Source organism: Centroberyx affinis, unplaced genomic scaffold, assembly GCF_046629955.1.
Source record: "Centroberyx affinis isolate AG114_WGS23_722 - 3 ecotype Tasmania unplaced genomic scaffold, CSIRO-AGI_Caff_v1 ptg005925l_1, whole genome shotgun sequence".
Taxonomy (NCBI): Eukaryota; Metazoa; Chordata; class Actinopteri; order Beryciformes; family Berycidae; genus Centroberyx; species Centroberyx affinis.
The window spans coordinates 125,001-145,000 of NW_027283011.1; the positions used below are offsets into that span (position 1 = coordinate 125,001).

Consider the following 20,000-nt stretch of genomic DNA (forward strand, 5'->3'; position numbering starts at 1 on the left):
TTAGTAAAAGATCTCAGTACTTCTTCCACCACTGACCACTACTACTACTACTACTACAGTATACTACAGTATAAAGAACAGCAGCATGGTGCAGACAGGAGGCTACTTGCCTGTTCTCATGTCTGAATGTCTGGATGATGGAAGCAGCAGTGAAGCTCAGGTTAGTCTGGACTCTCTGCCCAGCCTCCTTCATGCTCACTCCATGTCGACCACACGGTGAACCAAAGTGACCCGGATGTCATCTGAGATAACTGTTCTCTTTGCTTTTATTTGTCCCTGTCCTCCTCTTCCTCATCTTACTGCCACTCCTCTTCCTCTAGCTCTCACTGCGACATTGTTCTGAAAAACAAGAGAGCTCACCTGTGGCCTTTTTTTTTATAGTGCTAAAGCTCTGATTTCTGAGTGAACAATACAGATATTAGTGTTTATATGTGTGATGAGTGGATGTGGCCAGTTGGTAAATGAAGTTAAGCATTTGGGATGGCAGTGCTTCCAAATGAACACATGTGATTTTAGTTTTTGAATGTTGTGCCTAAGAAAACTACACATTAATGTGTGTAGTGTTTTGCAAAAAGTGTGAAAGAGAATTGCAACCTGAGTGGAAAGCAGAAACTGTGCTTGTAGGTTTGCAGACTTGGTTTAGGGATTTGATACATGAGTTTCAGGTTTTAGTGATTGTGTCCCAAGTTCCAGTTTTAGGGTGTAAACAACTGTGAAAAACTGTAATGGTTAAGCATTTAGGACAGAGCATCAGTTTGGAATGAAACTCAGCCCTGGTCTGACAAAGCTCCACCCCTTAGATGACTCAACTGAGATAAACCAGGAAACAGAGGCTCACTTTTCCTCTCCTCACTGAGAAGAGACACACACAGACAGACGGACGATAAGATTCACCTTCAGACCAAACCCACGACTTCCACTGAGGGAGGACAGCTACAGGAGGGAATACTGGGAATACTGGGAATACTGACACTCCAACCTGCTGCTGACTGCTCACACTGAACGGGAGTTTTAGAAGAACCATGACTCAAAGTGAAAGTAATTTTCAGGGAACTTTCTAGAGGAGGGAGCAGCACTACAACTGACTGACTGACTGACCTCCTGTTTGAGCTGTCTTCCCGCTTAAACTGTTCTTAGTTTCACTCAGAGAGAAAATTTAAATATCCTGTCGTCCTGTCATGCAGCCACAGCTTCTGTAAAGCCTGTGTGCAAGAATGGTGGAGAAGGAAACGAATATGTGAGTGTCCAGTTTGTAAGGCTACATCTTCACAGAGTAAACCACCTTGTAACTTGGTGTTGAAGAACCTGTGTGAGGCTTTCTTACTGGAGTCTGAGCTTCTCTGCAGTCTGCACACTGAGAAACTCAAGCTCTTCTGTCTGGACCATCAGCAGCCAGTGTGTCTTGTCTGTCTGCATTCAAAAACACACATGGACCACAAATTCAGACCCATCGATGAAGCTGCACGGGATCCCAAAGAGAAACTTCAGAAATCCCTGAAGCCCTTACAGGAGAAACTGAAGCTCTTTAATCAAGTTAAAGGAAACTGTGATCAAACAGCAGAACACATTAAGGTCCAGGCCCGACGCACAGAGAGGCAAATTAAGGAGGAGTTTAAGAAGCTTCACCAGTTTCTACAAGAGGAAGAGGAGGCCAGGATCGCTGCACTGAGGGAGGAAGAGGAGCAGAAGAGTCGGACGATGAAGGAGAAGATCGAGGGTCTGAGCAGAGAGATAGCAGCTCTTTCAGACACAGTCAGAGCCATAGAGAAGGAGCCGAGAGCTGAAGACGTCTCGTTCCTGCAGAACTACAAGGCTACAGTGGAAAGAGTCCAGCGCCCCCTGCTGGAGGATCCACAGCTGGTCTCAGGAGCTCTGATAGACGAGGCCAAACACCTGGGCAACCTGAGCTTCACAGTCTGGGACAAGATGAAGGAGATGGTCTCCTACACTCCTGTGATTCTGGACCCCAACACTGCCAATCCAGAACTCATCCTGTCTGAAGATCTGACCAGTATGAGATATGTAAAAAGACAGAAGCTTCCTGACAATCCAGAGAGGTTTGATTACTGCTGGATCCTGGGATCTGAGGGCTTTAACTCAGGAACTCACAGCTGGGATGTTGAGGTTGGAGACAATACATTGTGGAGACTGGGTGTGTTAGCAGAGTCTGTCCAGAGGAAGGGAATCATACAGTCTGGATTCAGGGGAATGATCTTTTCTGATGGTAAATATGAAGCAGAGTCCCCACCAGATCCAGACACTGTTCTCCCAATGAAGAAGAAGCTCCAGAGGATCAGACTGCATCTGGACTGGACCAGAGGAAAACTGTCATTCTCTGATCCTGACACTAACACACACATACACACCTTCACACACACTTTCACTGACAGGCTGTTTCCATTCACTGACACTTGGAATCAAGTCCCTCTGAAGATTTTACCAGTGAAGGTCTCTGTAACAGTGGAACAGCACAGTTAGAGATGATGAAGATGATGATAATTAGGAAATGCAACTAGCCATCCATTTCTTAAAGGGGAATACCACTCAATTTCAGAATTAATTTAATGTATTCCTATTTCTGTATATACAAATTCTTACAATCTTTAAAGCCTATCTGTGTAGGATTTGAAAATTGTTGATTTTGTCGACTCCTAGTGGTAGTGCCAAAAAACGACACTGTCAAAAAAACCCAACAACTTTTAGCGCCGTTTGCAATAGCCCGTACGGAAGAGGATTAGGGCCACATGTGAAAAATGTATTTGAGTTCTGACTCTTTAAAGTCAGAATTCTGACTTTAAAGTCAGAATTTGGTCTGAAGGGGTTGGAAGTCGTGGGTTTGGTCTGAAGGTGAATCTTATCGTCCGTCTGTCTGTGTGTGTCTCTTCTCAGTGAGGAGAGGAAAAGTGAGCCTCTGTTTCCTGGTTTATCTCAGTTGAGTCATCTAAGGGGTGGAGCTTTGTCAGACCAGGGCTGAGTTTCATTCCAAAATGATGCTCTGTCCTAAATGCTTAACCATTACTTTAAAGTCAGAATTCTGACTTTCTGACTCTGTTTTGTCAGGTGAAAAAAAAAAAAAAAAAAAGTTTTGTCAGTTTTTCACCTGACAAAACTTTTTTTTTTTTTTCCACCTGACAAAACTTTTTTTTTTTTTTTTTCACCTGACAAAACTTTTTTTTTTTTTTTCACCTGACAAAACTTTTTTTTTTTTTTTTTCACCTGACAACTAATCCTCTTCCGTAAGCCCGCTCCATAAAGCTGGAATATTTAAAAAAGTAGCCTACTGCTGCAGATAACTGTAGCTCAAACATTAGTTCCTATATTATTCCTAATAACAGCATTGTACTATAGTAGTTTGCTATTGTGAGAATTCAGGTTAACAGATGTTTGAGCTTATCCAACATGTACTATTCTGATGCTAAGAGCTGCAGCTACTGGAACATTCTACCGCTATAACGAACTAGACTAAAAACAAATCCAGATAATCGTAAAAGATAAAAGGGTAACACTTTATAATAACCATCATTAATAAATGGTAAATTGATAGTTAATTAAACTTTAGTTAATAGTTATTTTACTGTTAACAAACAATGAAATGATCATTAATAATGTTTACTAATTATTAGTAATGCTATAATTTATGTTATTTTATCATTAGTTTGTGTAATATAAAATCATTTGTTTATAAATTATATATTATATCATAGCTTTTTACCCTTTTTACCGTCTCTTATCAGCTATGATACACAATTTTGATTTTATATTACACAAACTAATGATAAAATAACATAAATTATAGCAATGAAATGGGAAATGCGGACTAACGACGCGATTACAACCTGAACACACCGGGACCGGGACGCCATGTGAGGCGCGATAGTTTCTTTCCCTTCTTCTGTAGCCCCACTCTCTGTCATGTGTGTGGTTTTCCATGTTTCCATGTCTTTCTCTCCCTCTCTCGTCTGTGTGTCTGCTGAGCAACAGGTGGTGAGCTATGATTGGTTGTGCTGTGTGATTGTGTAGGTGTGTCCCGGCTGGTGATTGGTTCCTGCTGAGACACCCAGAGTATAAAGCTGCTGCCACCTGTCCAGAGAGCTTCTCCTTTCTTTGCCAGCCTCCAACCTGCCAGCATCTTAGTTCTCTGTGTTAGTTCTGTTCATTGGTTTGTTACAGCCCAGGGAGTTGTAGGGGTGGGTGGCCTTTTTGTTTGAGATCCTTTTTCTCCTGTGTTTCCTTGGTTAGGAGTGTAGGTAAGCCTCATGTGATTTTTGGTTTCTTTTCTTTAAGCAGGTAAGATTAGGGAATCTGTGTTAGTTTTCTTTTTGGTTGTTATTTTGGCCTTTTGCCCACCCTGACGCCTGTCCTCCCTGAAACAATAAACCGTTTGGGGCTCAAACTACTTGTTTGCTGGTAGAGCTGCAACGATTAATCGATTAATCGATTAGTTGTCAACTATTAAATTAATCGCCAACTATTTTGATAATCGGTTTGAGTAATTTCATAAGAAAAACAAGTCAAAATTCTCTGATTCCAGCTTCTTAAATGTGAATATTTTCTGGTTTCTTTCCTCCTCTATGACAGTAAACTGAATATCTTTGGGTTGTGGACAAAACAAGACATTTGAGGACGTCATCTTGGGCTTTGGGAAACACTGATCCACATTTTTCACCATTTTCTGACATTTTATAGACCAAACAACTAATCGATTAATCGAGAGAATAATCCACAGATTAATAGATAATGAAAGTAATCGTTAGTTGCAGCCCTATTTGCTGGTTGTGTTTGGGAGCGGGGAAAGAGGGGAGCCATCCTTTGATGTTGCGCCCGGGTTTCCCCTCGGCCGGGGCGTAACAGCTGACTTAGCCTCACGCTGTTCAATCTAAGCAACTAGTCTGGATTCAAACTGCGTCTGTTTTCTTCCTGGTTTGGCTGAGCGCCTCCTCAGTCCGGCCGGTTCAGTCCAGACAATGAACAGACTGACAGCAACACAAACACTAAACCAATTTTCTCCGCGATGGTATCATTTTTCTACTGACAAACTTTTTATGTATCAAAATTAATTGGAGGATGATATAATCAGATACAAATTCTACATGTAGGGGCTTTAAGATAAAATAAGATAAGACAAAACTTTATTGATCCCTGTGGGGTAATCCGGTTGTTGCAGCAGCAAATCGTAATAAAATACAGCAGAGAGCAATACAATATAAACATAAAAATGAAATTTGAACAAGAATATAGACTTTTCTGATTCTTCATCTTTAGTGGGGTTTTTTTTAATTTATTTGATCTTCCTTTTTTCCAGGTTCTTAAAGTTACTCTCAACTGTAACTAGTTTTCTCTTTGTAGTTAAATCATTTAAACTCCAGCAGATTGTGGACCGACTCTAATATTTACAGCAACAGAGCCAGGCTCAGCCGAACACTTCATTTACAAAGTCCGTTTGGGAAAATAAATCAGAACATCATAGTTTTCACTCAACCTTCCTCCTTTACCTGTGGAGTTCCACACGGCTCCATCTTGGGCCCCATCTTATTTTCTATTCATACTGTATGCTTCTAAGGCGACGATGCCCAGTTATACCTGTCCTTTAATCTAAATGATGTGGAGCAGCTGGCTCTCTTACACAATTGCATCCATTACATTCAACGCTGGCTGTCCCTTCATTTCTTACAACGGAATACTGATTATTTGGATGTGATCCTTCAATCAGTCCTGATATCCATGGCCACCTTGGCTCACTATCCACAAATGTCTCCTCTAATTGGATAAATCTTGGTGTCGTTTTTAAGTCTGAATGAACAGGTGAAGTCTGTGCTTCAATCCTGCTTCTTTCAACTTAGGAGACTTTAAAATATTAGGGCATTTTTAATCTTCTAATCACCTTGAAACAAGTACACAGGCTTTTAGCTCACGTCTCGACTACTGCAACTCACGTTGCTCTTGCCTCAGTCAGAACAACATATCCAAGTTGCAATTCATCCAAATTCTGCAGCCAGACTTCTTACAAAAAAAGAGTCACCACATCTCACCTACATTAGCTTCTTATGATTGGCTACCAATCCATCTAAGGTCTAAAAAAAACAAAAACAATAAAACTAAATCCACCACTGGACATAACATGAAGAGTGAAGATATTTCACCACTCAGTTCAGTTAAGTCCAGTGGACTTTGTTTCTATTTATTTATTTATTGGACATTTTACTACCTGGATGACTGTAATTAATCACAGACAATAAATTTCAGGATTGATTTCAAAATATTATTGCAAATTTTTAAGGCTGACCTAAGGCTTAATGTAATGCGTTGTAGTCTTCTTGTATCCTTTGTGATAACTGCGTTTATAACTTTGTTATGAGAAGTGCTATATAAATAAAGTTATTATTATTATTATTATTATATTATCTCCAACATACAGATGATCCGGTTTTCATTTTGTCAACCAAGGACTTCAGTTATCTTAGTTATATTCAAATTTTGCACTATCAATCGTTTAGTCAGAATAGATGTCACTTTGTTTAAAAGGTGGAGATTTCATTCTGTATTCAGACTTCTGTAATGTTGGAATTGTTGATTTAGGAATTGAAGTTTTCTTTATTGTTGTATGTCACTCTGCATAAGACAATCAGCTAAATGCTCAAAATGCAAAATATTGATTATGTATATTAGCACTATGACAGGAGAACTCACAGAATTGGAATGTATAGAACAACCTTTGCACTGTTTTCTATGGTATTTTGGCAAGTACACCATAAAATGGCGTCTATGGTTAGTTTCTATGGTGACAACGGCCATTAAGACCGTAAAGTGTCGCACTGGCCATCAGAATCAAAATCAAAATCAAAAATCAAAAGGCCGCCGCTCTGACCATCCAGGAGCGTTGATTTTAATGGGAAAGTCCGTTCTATCCATTCAAATTCTGTTTTGAAATGCTTAGTTGGTTTATGGTTGATTGTAGGCTTACTATAACACATTCATTTCACTCACATAAGCCTTTTGTCAAAATACACAAAATAACCTTTTGTGCTGTTTAGGTTACAATTAAAAAATAAATGTAATCATGCGGAAACAGGAAGTGGCGATATGACAACATTGTATTCACCTACTGGGAAAAACACTTTTTTCCCCTCAGTTCAACAGTCCCCAGGGTTTAGTTATCTGCATCAAGTCCCCATTTTGTATATTATTTAACTTTTTCCCCACTTACCCCCATTCCAGAAGTTCTGAACTATAGCCTGCACTTCATGTCTTTTTTAGAAATAGATAAAAATAGGACTTATTTTTGCACACACACATATACACTGTCTATATATATATATAAAACATATTCACATAAAACATTTGAAAACTACAAAAAAGAAAAATACATTTGGATCAATCCTTTTTATTTCTCTTTTCTATTTCTTAATTTCCATTTCTAATGCTAACTGTTCCTGCAGCTTGTCCGATCTGAAGCATCACCAGACTGACACAGACGGGGTTGAATTAGTGCTTTATTTATCGCAGACGAACCTTTTTTATTCATGACACTGGAACATCAATCACCGATACGTATTTACAGTTCAACACCATCGATCCTGTTGTGTTTTCCTGCATCAGCAAAGTGCAGCTCAGACACAAGTCAGCAAGTCATTAAACCCCACAAACAGAAAAGAGAAGAATCATCTGGAACTGTTGAATTAGGCTTTTGGCAATGCACTGACCGAGTTAATTTCCCCACAGTCGGTTAGTAACACTCGTCTACTGACAGGGCGCTGTGACCTCTGACCTCCTTATGGTTGAATACAATATCTGTGATCTAGGAACTGAAGCTGATTCTACTGTTGATTCTCATTGTAAATCACTCTGGATAACAGTCAAATAAATCAGTAAAGAGTTAAGTGTGATGTAGAAGATGAGCAATATAAAAGTCAAGACCAAAGTGCAAAAAGAACCAGTTTCACACCACTGTCCCAAAGCAATGATCCAGATTAATGATGACAATGTAAATGTGAATAAAACAATAAATGGACTCTGGCAACTGGTGTTACACATCATTTTGTTCAGCAATGTGGTTGGGCAACACAGGCAACACAATGAGACACAGCATCAAAAATCTATTTCAATGTCTCCTCGCAACAAGGTGTTCCTACGGGCTTAAAGCAACAATGTTGAGGCAACGGTTTCCCGACAGAGTTGCCCTAGAAATTGCCCTGCCTTAAGGCCATGATCCAAAGGCAACATTTTGAGGCAACATCTTGCCCTCCAAAGCCAGAGAACAGTGACTCTGGGAGTAGAGACATAGAGAAATAAGACATCTGCTTCTATCTGCCAATTTAAGGCTTCCAGGTGGTGTCACCCCCCTCTGGCGGCCATCTTGGAGGTCCTCAGCTCTGTGAACAGCTGACTGTGTTTCTGTCGACGGTTAATTTCTGTCTGTTTCTGACTGAACTGATCATTTCATCACTGATCCATCTGATTGATTTAGTGTTTAGATAATGTCAGCTTGTTAGCTAGCTAACCATAGCATCTGGTCAGCTAACCATCACTGTCTTGTTGTTAACACATCTGATTAGCACACTAGCTAACGTAGCTAGTAGCAGCTAGCGTTAGCGTGTTGACATTATCACCAGTGTGTGGCTAGTTAGCTAGCTAACAGTTTGTTCAGGTTAACTGAGCTGACTCTTCTCAAGCTCCAACTCTTCATGTTTTGGAGTAGAGACTAGGGCTAAAGACAGTTTACTTGATGTTGGCGACAATATGACTATATATTTTAACAACAACTACTCCCATCATTACTCAAGGCAATGTTGTCCATGTACATTGCCTTGGAAAGTTGCCCCTCTACCACCATCCATAGGTCAACATCAGCTGATTTGTCTGTCTGATGGAAATGAAGGGACTGGCTCCTAACTGGAGCTACCGGTGGAGCGGACGGATGTTTGGTAAGAGCCAAGTGACAGCAGGCTGGAGATAAACTGCCTGGATAAGGAAAGGGATTATTCACTTGGTTTCAAATTGGCATTAGCTGCTTTACATTTAAAGTCAGTAACTTAGTAACAGGCTAAGATAAACCACGGGACCAGATCTGTTCCAATGCAAACTCTAATCTCTTTACAGTCGAGGCTTCAGATCTGTAGCCAATCGTCAGTTATCATACAAACATTTACATACATAGAGAGCCTAAGCCCCGCCCCTTCCGCTGTCCCCCATGGGACCTTATTTCGGAAAAAATATGTACGGTAGTCAACGGCGAGAGACTACTGATCCCGTTTGAATTGTGCCATGAATTACACATATGATGTTTTGTCAATTTAAAAGATAATTTTTCAAGTGAAGAAAGTGTCAGTTTGTGGTAAAACAGTAAAGTAAAGTTTAGTTTAGTGTTTCAGGCTCAGTGAACTACATCTCTGTCTCACCGACACCAACATGAAGGAAACATACAGCATGGCGTTAACGTTAGCCCCCACTGTACTGAAACTATCCTACAGCAGTTTAAATCCGTTCTTCCTGTCTACCTTCCAGGTTGTGTTTAATACTCCTGCTGTCTGAGAGGGACTGAGCTTCAGGCTCTGGGAGCTTGTGGAGAGAGAAAGTTATGATGTCACTTACTCCACTTTTGGGTGTGTCGTCTTTCTAATGACGTATTTTCTCAGTCTGATACTTCAACAGTTTTACCACAAACTGAGACTTTCCTGACTTGCAAAATTATCTTTTAAATTGACAAAACATCATATGTGTAATTCATGGCACAATTCAAACGGGATCAAACAATTATTTGTCTCTCGCGGTTGACTACCGTACATTTTTTTTCCAAAATAAGGTCCCATGGTGGACAGAGGAAGGGGCGGGGCTTAGGCACTTCCAGAGAAACCCCACAACCATCAGAGACAGATAGCAGGACTCAAATAGACAACCTTTAACTGGTTTACTGGGATCAGGACAACGCAAAGAGCAGGAAGGAACGGGTAGGAAGGAAATATGAGATCTCTATTAGAAATGAATGGAAGGGTGTCACTCAGAAACGCTGTCTAACGGACGATGTCATTTTGTCAGAGTTGGAGGCCTGTTAGCTAAATGGTGGATATCTCCTTTAGGAATTAATCTCTTCAAATGAACAGGAGGTGTGTAAAAAAAAAAAGTTATTTTCTTTTTTTCCCCCTCCATAACTGCTGTTGAATTCTCCATTACAGCTCTCGGTGGCGGCCATGTTGGCTCCAGCCATGCTCCATGACGGCTGCTGGGAGAGAACTTGTTCTGATGCTGCGTTCCAGACATGTCGGAAAGTCGGGAATTCTGACTTCCTACTAGGAAAAAAAACGTGACGAAGCGGTCCTTCAAGCTGAAACTCCAATTTGGAAACTCTTGATCCGTCACCCTGACTCTGACATCACAACATGGCGGCTCCGCTGTAAACGCTACACAGCATTACTGTTAACATGTTTAAAATCCTCGAAATGCACTCAAGTTGCATTTTCTATCAAATCTATCGAAAAAAACCCTCTGTGGGTGTGATTAGCTCTGTGCCAAAACACAAAGACAACTGACTCACAGATCAGTTTCCCTGCCCCGCTCCCTATCTTACACTACACTACAACACTGACCCAGGATCAGACTTCACCCTTTTACTCTCACTTTTTGATGGCGGCCATGTTTCTGCCAGACTAGTAAGCGTTGAGTTTAATTCCCGCTCCACACCCGGGTTTTACAGCATGCGGCAGTTCACAGTGAGCCTTGCACAGCGAACGTCCTAATTGGTTTGTCACCTGATGACATCATCCGGTTAGCTGCTACAGCCACGAGATAACAGATGACGACTAAAGAAACAAATATAAGACCAAATATAACGGACTCGCTCTCTCTCAATATTATGTTACAATTATTATAACTCATTAATAGGGATGAGACGATAAATCTAAATTCAGTATATCGTGATACTAAAATCAGGAACATGAATGGTGATATCAGCTCCATGTTATTCTGCTGTAGTAATCACTAATGAGACTCTTGACCATCACAGTTTCACAAGCTCTCCATCCAAATTATATTATTGTCACTTTGTAATGACATTTTAAAATTGTTGTTTACATTCTAGCAGCCAATGGCATCGCTGGAAAGATCTGAGTCTCAGAAGTAAACAGAATTCTGCACAGTCAGACTTTGTTGTCACTGAAGTTTTTAATTACATCGTATCCTGGTTGTACTGAATCACGAATATCTCATATCGAATCGTATCGTGAGGTATATCATATATATCGTCCCATCACTACTTATTAACTATTATAATAATCATATTAATAGGCAGCTCAGGTGGCCTAGTATCCAGAGAGAGCGTCCTGAGGTCTGATCTCCTCTGACCCAACCTTCCCACACGGGCAAAGTGTCCTTGAGCAAGGCACCGACCCCCTCCCAGCTCCAGGGGGGCGTGGCTTAATGGCCGAGCCTGACCTGTGGCAAAATGACAAATTCCCCCCCCCCCTGGAGACCATAACTGGGAGAGGGGAGAGAGCTCAGAGAGGGGAAAGTGAATGAGAGTCTTTCCTGTCGCGTCTCCTTCACATCCCGGTTTATGTTGCTATGCGTCATTACCGTTAAACCATTCTACAAAATAAAAAAAACATAACAGAAACTTACAAGTTAATCTATATTCTTGTTATTCTTTCTGGGTAGTGGATCTGGTATAAAACACAGGATTTTTTACACAGAGAGTATAAGAGTCTTTGACGAGACGTTTCTCTTTTTTAACCGTTTGTACGTCTACCTTCCTCCTCTTTCAACGGAGGTGCGTTTATTTTATCCTCCATTTTCAGGTTTAAGAAGCTGACCTTGACTTGTTCTTCGCCTCGAACTTCCTCACAGAGTCCAGTACAGAGGGAGCGCATGTTTTTCAACTCCAAGCAGCCCGGGTGGGTGGCGTTCCCCCCCCCCCTGTGATGTTGGAGCTATTTCCTTGACGGTACCAGCTGGGCTTCCCTGGGTGGCAAAACATGCATCCTCCTCCCTTCGTTAGGCTTCTGATTCGCCCTTCTTCTTCCCCTCCTCCCCGGCATCGCTGTCTTCTGATTGGCTGTTGCTAAGCACCAGGAACTGTCCGTCAGAGGCGGGGGTGTTGGCAGGGCGAGTCGAGGCGGCGATCAGACGGCTCTGCTCCTCCAGGTCCTGCGATTCGGAAAGAGGAAAAATACAAAACTCAGGCTGAATACCAAAAGAGAAATGATAAAAGCTGTAGGGAACAAACAGCTTTTCAGTTAAAAAAATTCCTCACTTTTTCCCAACCTTGATTTGTTTTGAAGATTTTGTCTGGTGTTCAATATGATTTACGCAGACAGACATCTTGCCCCTGCTAACTAGGTCATATCACTGTATAGATGAAGATTGTTCTTCACAGAGACAAATATCAGAATATGTGAGATGATTGGCAGGGTTCCTACACGGTTTCCATTTTAAAATTCCATATTTTTCCCAGACCCTATGTTCTTGACCGGATTTGATTTTGGTGGGTATTTGATATAATGCATGCTGACAGCGGCTGGGTAATAAGAGCGTCCCTCTATCTGAACATTATTCTTCACATCAACAAAAACTGTGGACTCAAAGTGGCTCTACAACAACATAAAAGCTAGAATTATGTGTGTATCGGACCTGAACCGCAACATTTTCCATACTTTTCCAGACATTTTTTCAAATTCCCAAACTATTCAAGACCTGGAAATGATCAAGTTCATTTTTAATACTTTTCCAGACTTTCCAGAACCCTGTCTATCAGATCGGGGCTCTGTGCCAGCAGATATTTTACTGAAGTTTTACAGCTAGTACGGGGTCGGTAGGTTTTAAATTGTAAGTTATGTCTACGTTTAAATTATTTCAGTTGGTGTGACTTTTGTCTGAACTAGCCTATGTTTGAACTTAAGTTCAGCTGGTGCAACAGGATGCAGTAGTTTGTGTTGTGTGCAGAACAGAACAGAGCAGGGCAGGGCAGAATAGAACAGAACAGAACAGAACAGACAGAATAGAATAGAATAGAGCAGAATAGAATAGAAGAGAATACAACAGAACTAAATAGAACAGAATAGAACAGAACAGAACAGAACAGAACTGAATGTCAGTGTATGGCCAGGGTTAAAGGTTAAAGGTTAAAGGTTACCTTCTCTATCTGTCTCTGTTTGCTGAGTTCCTCCTGCTGCTTCTCCTTGGCCTTGTCCTGCTCCTTCTTCTTTTCCACCGCTTTACGGTCCTACACACACACACATACACACACAAATCACTACAGACACTACTAGTGAGTCAGCATTAATTCTAGTATTGCTGACAGTAAACTTTAGTTGCGAGTTAGCATTAGAACCAGTAGACAGTAGTAGTGAGTTAGCATTAGCTCTAGTATTAGTACCAGTACTCAGTTAGCATTAGCTCTAGTATCAGCACCAGTAGTGAATTAGCATTAGCTCTAGTATTAGCATCCATAGACAGTAGTTCTGAATTAGCATTAGCTCTAGTATTAGCATCCGTAGACAGTAGTTGTGAATTAGCATTAGCTCTAGTATTGGCACCAGTAGACAGTAGTAGTGAGTTAGCATTAACTCTAGTATTAGCACCAGTAGTGAATTAGCATTAGCTCTAGTATTAGCATCCGTAGACAGTAGTTGTGAATTAGCATTAGCTCTAGTATTAGCACCAGTAGTGAGTTAGCATTAGCTTTAGCTCGAGTCTCACCATCTCAGAGTGGAAGGCTATCTGCTTGGCCAGGCCCACACTGTCACAGATCTGAAACATGAAAAAGATAGACGGGTTAGACAGACAGACAGACAGACAGAGAGAAAAACAGACAGAGAGACAGACAGACAGACAGACAGAGAGAGAGACAGACAGACAGACAGAGAGAGAGACAGACAGAGAGACAGACAGACAGACAGACAGAGAGACAGACAGACAGACAAAGATAGATAGACAGACAGACAGATAGAGAGAGACAGAGAGAGACAGACAGACAGACAGATAGAGAGAGACAGACAGACAGACAGAGAGACAGACAGACAGAGAGACAGACAACCTTCTCTCCGTCGTTGTTGGACTCGAAGATGTAGCAGACGGCCCGTCCGTCGCCCCGCCCGCCTGGCGTCTGCAGAACGAAACCAAACAGCCTCCTGTTGTCCTGATGGGATGAACACTGAACCACACTGGACAGAGGAAACTGAGAGAGAGAGAGAGAGAGGGAGAGGGAGAGGGAGAGGGAGAGGAGAGGGAGAGAGAGGGAGAGGGAGAGGGAGAGGGAGAGGGAGAGAGAGAGAGAGAGAGAGAGAGAGAGAGAGAGAGAGGTGAATTTGATTTCCAGGCTACCTTCATTGTTGCAACAGACCACAAGAAAACCCTTCAACCAGGAGAGGGAGGGAGAGAGAGAGAGAGAGAGAGAGAGAGAGAGAGAGAGAGAGAGAGAGAGAGAGAGGGAGAGAGGGAGAGAGGGAGAGAGGGTCTTACCCTGAGTCGAGTAACTTGTGTCTGGGGATCAATGAGCCTGAAACAAAATACAATCAATATTGTTATCGCATGGAATCATTATCTCATCACTTATAATTATAATTATAATGTCTGTTATTTAGAAGGTATGTTTCATTATCACAGTATTACATGAGAGGACAGGTGAGAGGAAATGTCTTCCTGTACTAAAACATCCATGTTGCTAATCAGTGTTCCTGAATATAAGTTTAGATACACACGACTCATTCAACACACACACACACACACACACACACACACACACACACACACACACACACACACACACACACACACACGCTGGCCCGTACTTGAGGCAGTCACAGGTGACCAGCAGGTGTGACTCGGTCATCCTGAACACGTTGTGGATGGCTCTGGCAGCCAGGATCTGCCTCATGGTCTCAGAGACCACCTCCACCGCCTCAGAGCTCCGCACCTCCATGCAGCCCAGGAAGCGAACGATGAACAGCTGGTGCAGGATGGAGTCTGGAGGGACGGGGCGGGGTGGGACGGGGCGGGGTGGGACGGGACAGGAAGGGATGGGACAGGAAGGGATGGGACAGGAAGGGACGGGACGGGACAGGGTGGGATGGGACGGGACGGGATGGGACAGGGTGGGACGGGACAGGGTGGGACAGGAAGGGATGGGACAGGGTGGGACGGGACGGGATGGGACAGGGTGGGACGGGACAGGGTGGGACAGGAAGGGATGGGACAGGGTGGGACGGGACGGGATGGGACAGGGTGGGACGGGACGGGATGGGACGGGACGGGATGGGACGGGACGGGACGGGGTGTTGTCCAGAGTATTACAATTTTATGACAATTTAGGAAAAATATAAGATAAATATGCATTCAAATTCAAGATAAGATAGATTTGTTCAAATTATTAAATTTTTATAAAACTGCAAACTATATTTGCAGAAGTTCTTAAAATTATATAAAAATTAGTATAAAATCCATTTGTCCAGAGTACAGTTTCATGAAATTTGTACCTTCACTGTCTTCTGATGCGGTGTCTCCTGACTCTCCAAACGGGTTACTCCTCCTGGACACACACACACACACACACACACACACACACACACACACAGATGATATCAGGCACTCACCAGCAACTGCTACACTACTTCTCCTCTCTCCTCTCTCCTCTCTCCTCTCTCCTGTCTCCTCTCTCCTCTCTCCTCTCTCCTCTCTCCTCTCTCCTCTCTCCTCTCTCCTCTCTCCTCTCCTCTCTCCTCTCTCTGATTGTATTTTGTTTCAGGCTCATTGATCCCCAGACACAAGTTACTCGACTCAGGGTAAGACCCTCCCTCTCCCTCTCCCTCTCCCTCTCCCTCTCCCTCTCCCTCTCCCTCTCCCTCTCCTCTCCCTCTCCCTCTCCCTCTCCCTCTCTCTCTCTCTCTCTCTCTCTCTCTCTCTCTCTCTCTCTCTCTCTCTCTCTCTCTCTCTCTCTCTCTCCCTACCTGCCGGTGTGTGTTGTCTTGCTCTGTCCTGTGTTCTCCTCGGTGACGGGGGAAATGATGTCGAACTGGATGGGCGTTTCCGGGTCGACCAGGGCATCCAGTGAGAGCGCAGAGAGGGCGGGCGACGACTCTGAGCTGACGCTGCTCGCTCGCCCCGCACGCCCCTTACTGGAGTAGAGAGAGAGAGAGAGATGGATGATGGATGGATGGTTTAAAGGATAAGGCCAGTGTTTTTAATACATTTCTTACCGTCAACAAATCCTATGAAAATAACTAAATCAACAAAGCGTTTGCTCTCCTCCCGTTACTTTCTGACTTCCCACGTTCCGTTTTTAGCCGTCAACCCGGAAGTCATCGGCTCCAATTGTAAGATAAAAACCTTTAAATTCAGCTCACAAAGACATTGTTTACATTTTAAAAATTGCTAACTGTCACCATGAAAAGTCAGGCTGTTGTAGTTTTTACCAAATCAAATTCAAACAGGAACAAATTCTTCATTACGCCGGGGGACTATTTTCTGTGCTGCGGAACTACTTTCCTGAGATGGAAAACGTGTTTACAGCCGGCTTATTAAGTTGTTTGAGGAAAAAGTGGTCCGGCCCGGTGCTCTGTGACGGGTTTTTAATCCATTTTTTAATACAGTGGAGTTCCATGGCTGCTGGGAAATGGCTGCAGTGGACGAGACTTGTTGACAAAACAAAATCACTGCTGATTTTGCTATTTTCATAGGAACTTTTGACGGTAAGAAATGCATTAAAAAACACCAGCCTGTCTCACACACACACACACACACACACACACACACGTTCCTACCTGCTGGGTCTCATGCTCTCGTGTCTCTGCTGGAAGGACGGTGATGGCGTCACGGCCTCGAGAGCTGATTGGTTCACTCTGGCTGCGAGTTCCTGCCAATGAGAAGACAGCAGAGTCAGACTAGTGACGCCCATTTAAACCTCCTCCACCCTGCCGGTCCTGACAGCCCTGGCTCCATCGTTAGAAACGCATGTTACTCAGCCGAGCTTTGTTCAAACCCACAGAACTTTATTTTAAATTCTAGTCCAGATCCCGAGGTTTCCAAAGACATCAAACATGTCAGGCTGAATTACAGGGAAATATGTATAAAATGAAGCACAAGAATCTGTCTCCTAGACTTTTCATTTGATATAATGTTGCAGAATCTTGGGTTTGGATACTGATGTGATGTTGTCGTAATGTATGAAAAAAAAAAAATCTGACTTTGTGGGTACTTAACTTAACTTTTACACTTTTTCTCAAGTTAAGGAACAAATGATGGATGTTTGCGGCACCCAACTCTGTTATGTGACTATACATTTGCAAGTGACCTATGAAGCAAATAGAAACCTTTCATCCATGTAAATTAAAATCAATTCAACATCTAAACTAAACTTTTATTGACTCCAGTGTGCATATTGTAGCAGATCAGGGTTTATATTCTGTTTGATATTATTGTTTCATGACAGTTTATGACATGACAGTGTTTTGTCTGCCACATTTATATTTTCCTCCCAATGTTCGGACTAGCTAGGTAAGGTGTGCTACAACTATAACTTATTTCAATTAAAATATTACAACAGGTTGATGGGAAGTTAAGTCAAAAATATATGAAACAAAGGCAGCTGCTTCACAATATAAAAAAGCTTGATTTTCCTTGCTGAACTGTCATGTGTTGCCCTATAAATTTAAACAGAGCAAAACCAAAACTACAAATTGAATGTTCAGTGTATTGCTGATAATATTTTCAAACTCATTACAAACATGACACAGACTGTAGTATCCACACAGAACTAACACTTATTCACTTTTTAAACCTTATTTTAAGGATGTGGAATAGACCAACATCCTGTCAATAAGCTATTGGCTGTCTCCCTCTTGTGGCCATTTTAAATATAGCAGCTTCCCATTAAAAAGGCAAATTCATTACCACAATATATACTAATATTCTATATATACATACTGTATATGTATATACATAAATAATTGAATTCCACAAACTTCATCAATGGGATTACACAATGTTCATCATTCACAGATTGATTATTCATGAGCTTCCCTAGGGACCAATAGGGAGAGAGTTGATTATGAATGGACCAATAGGGAGAGAGTCGATTTTACATGGACCAATACGGCGAGAGAGTAGATTCTACATGGACCAATCGGCAGAGAGAGTGTAGACTCTACATGGACCAATAGGGAGAGAGAGTAGATTTTACATGGACCAATAGTGCAAAACTGCATATTAATTATTTTGGCAAGTAAAAATTACACCAGCAATTAGCAGGTGACCTAACATAATATAATTTAATTTAATTACTGTTTACATACTATAATTTGAGCAATCAGGGAGAGGGTCTCAGTTAGTGGGGATGGGACACTGGATTTTTACATCTTGCCTAGTGCAAAATCCTGTTAGGTATAAAACTGTAACTATAGGACCTTTATTTTGAAATGCATCTGTTTCCAGCTTCCTGTAGCGTTGCTATCTGTGTTGTTTCTGCATCAAGCCAAACAGAGACAGAATAAGACTATCAGTAAGGCTTGATATTGGACTACTGCCTGTTGGAGAGCTTTTATGGAAAATCTGACATTATTCTCTCTTCTTTGTGACTTTGGCTGTACTTTGCTGTTGTAAACTGTTGTGTAGTGTTTGTCTTGATGCTGCTTTCTTTGCTCTTTCTTCAACAAGAGACCAGACTACCCAGGTTAAATGAAGGGTGATGTTTGTCCACTGACCTCTGCGTTCTCGCTCAGGTAGATCCTCTTGGAGATGTTGTTGATGGTGGCGATCCACTGTGGAGAGAGACAGCGTGAGGACGGACAGACGGCTGACACTCAACACAGCAGACAACATGAGAGAAACTCGTTTACCTCCTCACAGTCCTTCCTGCTCTCTGCCTGCAGCGTGGCCACTCTGCCAAACACAAGACAACACAGTCACACTGCCAGCACCTTCACACAAACATTTTAATTCGATTTTTTATTCAATTTGTTTGACTGACTTATTAATTATTTGACTAATGGGGAGGGGACAGATAGTTCATGGTAGTTCAGGGTAGTTCAGGGTAGTTCAGGGTAGTTCAAGGTAGTTTAAGGTAGGTCAGGGTAGGTCAGGGTAGGTAAAGGTAGTTCAGGGTAGTTCAGGGTAGTTCAAGGTAGTTCAAGGTAGTTCAGGGTAGGTCAGGGTAGGTAAAGGTAGTTCAGGGTAGTTCAGGGTAGTTCAAGGTAGTTTAAGGTAGGTCAGGGTAGTTCAAGGTAGTTCAAGGTAGTTCAAGGTAGTTCAGGGTAGTTCAAGGTGGTTCAGGGTAGTTCAAGGTGGTTCAGGGTAGTTCAAGGTGGTTCAGGGTAGTTCAGGGTAGTTCAAGGTGGTTCAGGGTAGTTCAAGGTGGTTCAGGGTAGTTCAGGGTAGTTCAAGGTGGTTCAGGGTAGTTCAAGGTAGTTCAGGGTAGTTCAGGGTAGTTCAAGGTGGTTCAGGTTAGTTCAAGGTAGTTCAAGGTGGTTCAGGGTAGTTCAAGGTAGTTCAGGTTAGTTCAAGGTAGTTCAAGGTGGTTCAGGATAGTTCAAGGTAGTTCAGGGTAGTTCAGGGTAGTTCAGGGTAGTTCAAGGTAGTTCAGGGTAGTTCAGGGTAGTTCAAGGTAGTTCAGGGTAGTTCAAGGTGGTTCAGGGTAGTTCAAGGTAGTTCAGGGTAGTTCAAGGTGGTTCAGGTTAGTTCAAGGTAGTTCAAGGTGGTTCAGGGTAGTTCAAGGTAGTTCAGGGTAGTTCAGGGTAGTTCAGGGTAGTTCAAGGTGGTTCAGGTTAGTTCAAGGTAGTTCAAGGTGGTTCAGGGTAGTTCAAGGTAGTTCAGTGTAGTTCGGGGTAGTTCAGGGTAGTTCAAGGTGGTTCAGGTTAGTTCAAGGTAGTTCAAGGTGGTTCAGGGTAGTTCAAGGTAGTTCAGGGTAGTTCAGGGTAGTTCAGGGTAGTTCAAGGTAGTTCAAGGTGGTTCAGGGTAGTTCAAGGTAGTTCAGGGTAGTTCAGGGTAGTTCAGGGTAGTTCAAGGTAGTTCAGGGTAGTTCA

At 42.3% G+C, this 20,000-nt stretch overlaps 1 protein-coding gene across 1 annotated transcript in view; it reads right to left on the reverse strand.

Moving 5' to 3' along the window:
* Window positions 1-6,807: 6,807 nt before the first annotated feature.
* Window positions 6,808-20,000, reverse strand: part of appl1 (adaptor protein, phosphotyrosine interaction, PH domain and leucine zipper containing 1) — a gene marked incomplete at its 5' end in the record, with an annotated part of 17,095 nt that continues 3,902 nt past the window's right edge. The window contains 11 exons of the mRNA XM_071547450.1: window positions 6,808-12,135; window positions 13,121-13,210; window positions 13,687-13,737; window positions 14,024-14,164; window positions 14,449-14,485; window positions 14,778-14,952; window positions 15,462-15,514; window positions 15,933-16,100; window positions 16,746-16,837; window positions 18,684-18,740; window positions 18,819-18,861. Coding sequence (XP_071403551.1) covers window positions 11,983-12,135; window positions 13,121-13,210; window positions 13,687-13,737; window positions 14,024-14,164; window positions 14,449-14,485; window positions 14,778-14,952; window positions 15,462-15,514; window positions 15,933-16,100; window positions 16,746-16,837; window positions 18,684-18,740; window positions 18,819-18,861 — 1,060 coding nt within the window. The remainder of the gene's footprint in view (window positions 12,136-13,120; window positions 13,211-13,686; window positions 13,738-14,023; window positions 14,165-14,448; window positions 14,486-14,777; window positions 14,953-15,461; window positions 15,515-15,932; window positions 16,101-16,745; window positions 16,838-18,683; window positions 18,741-18,818; window positions 18,862-20,000) is intronic.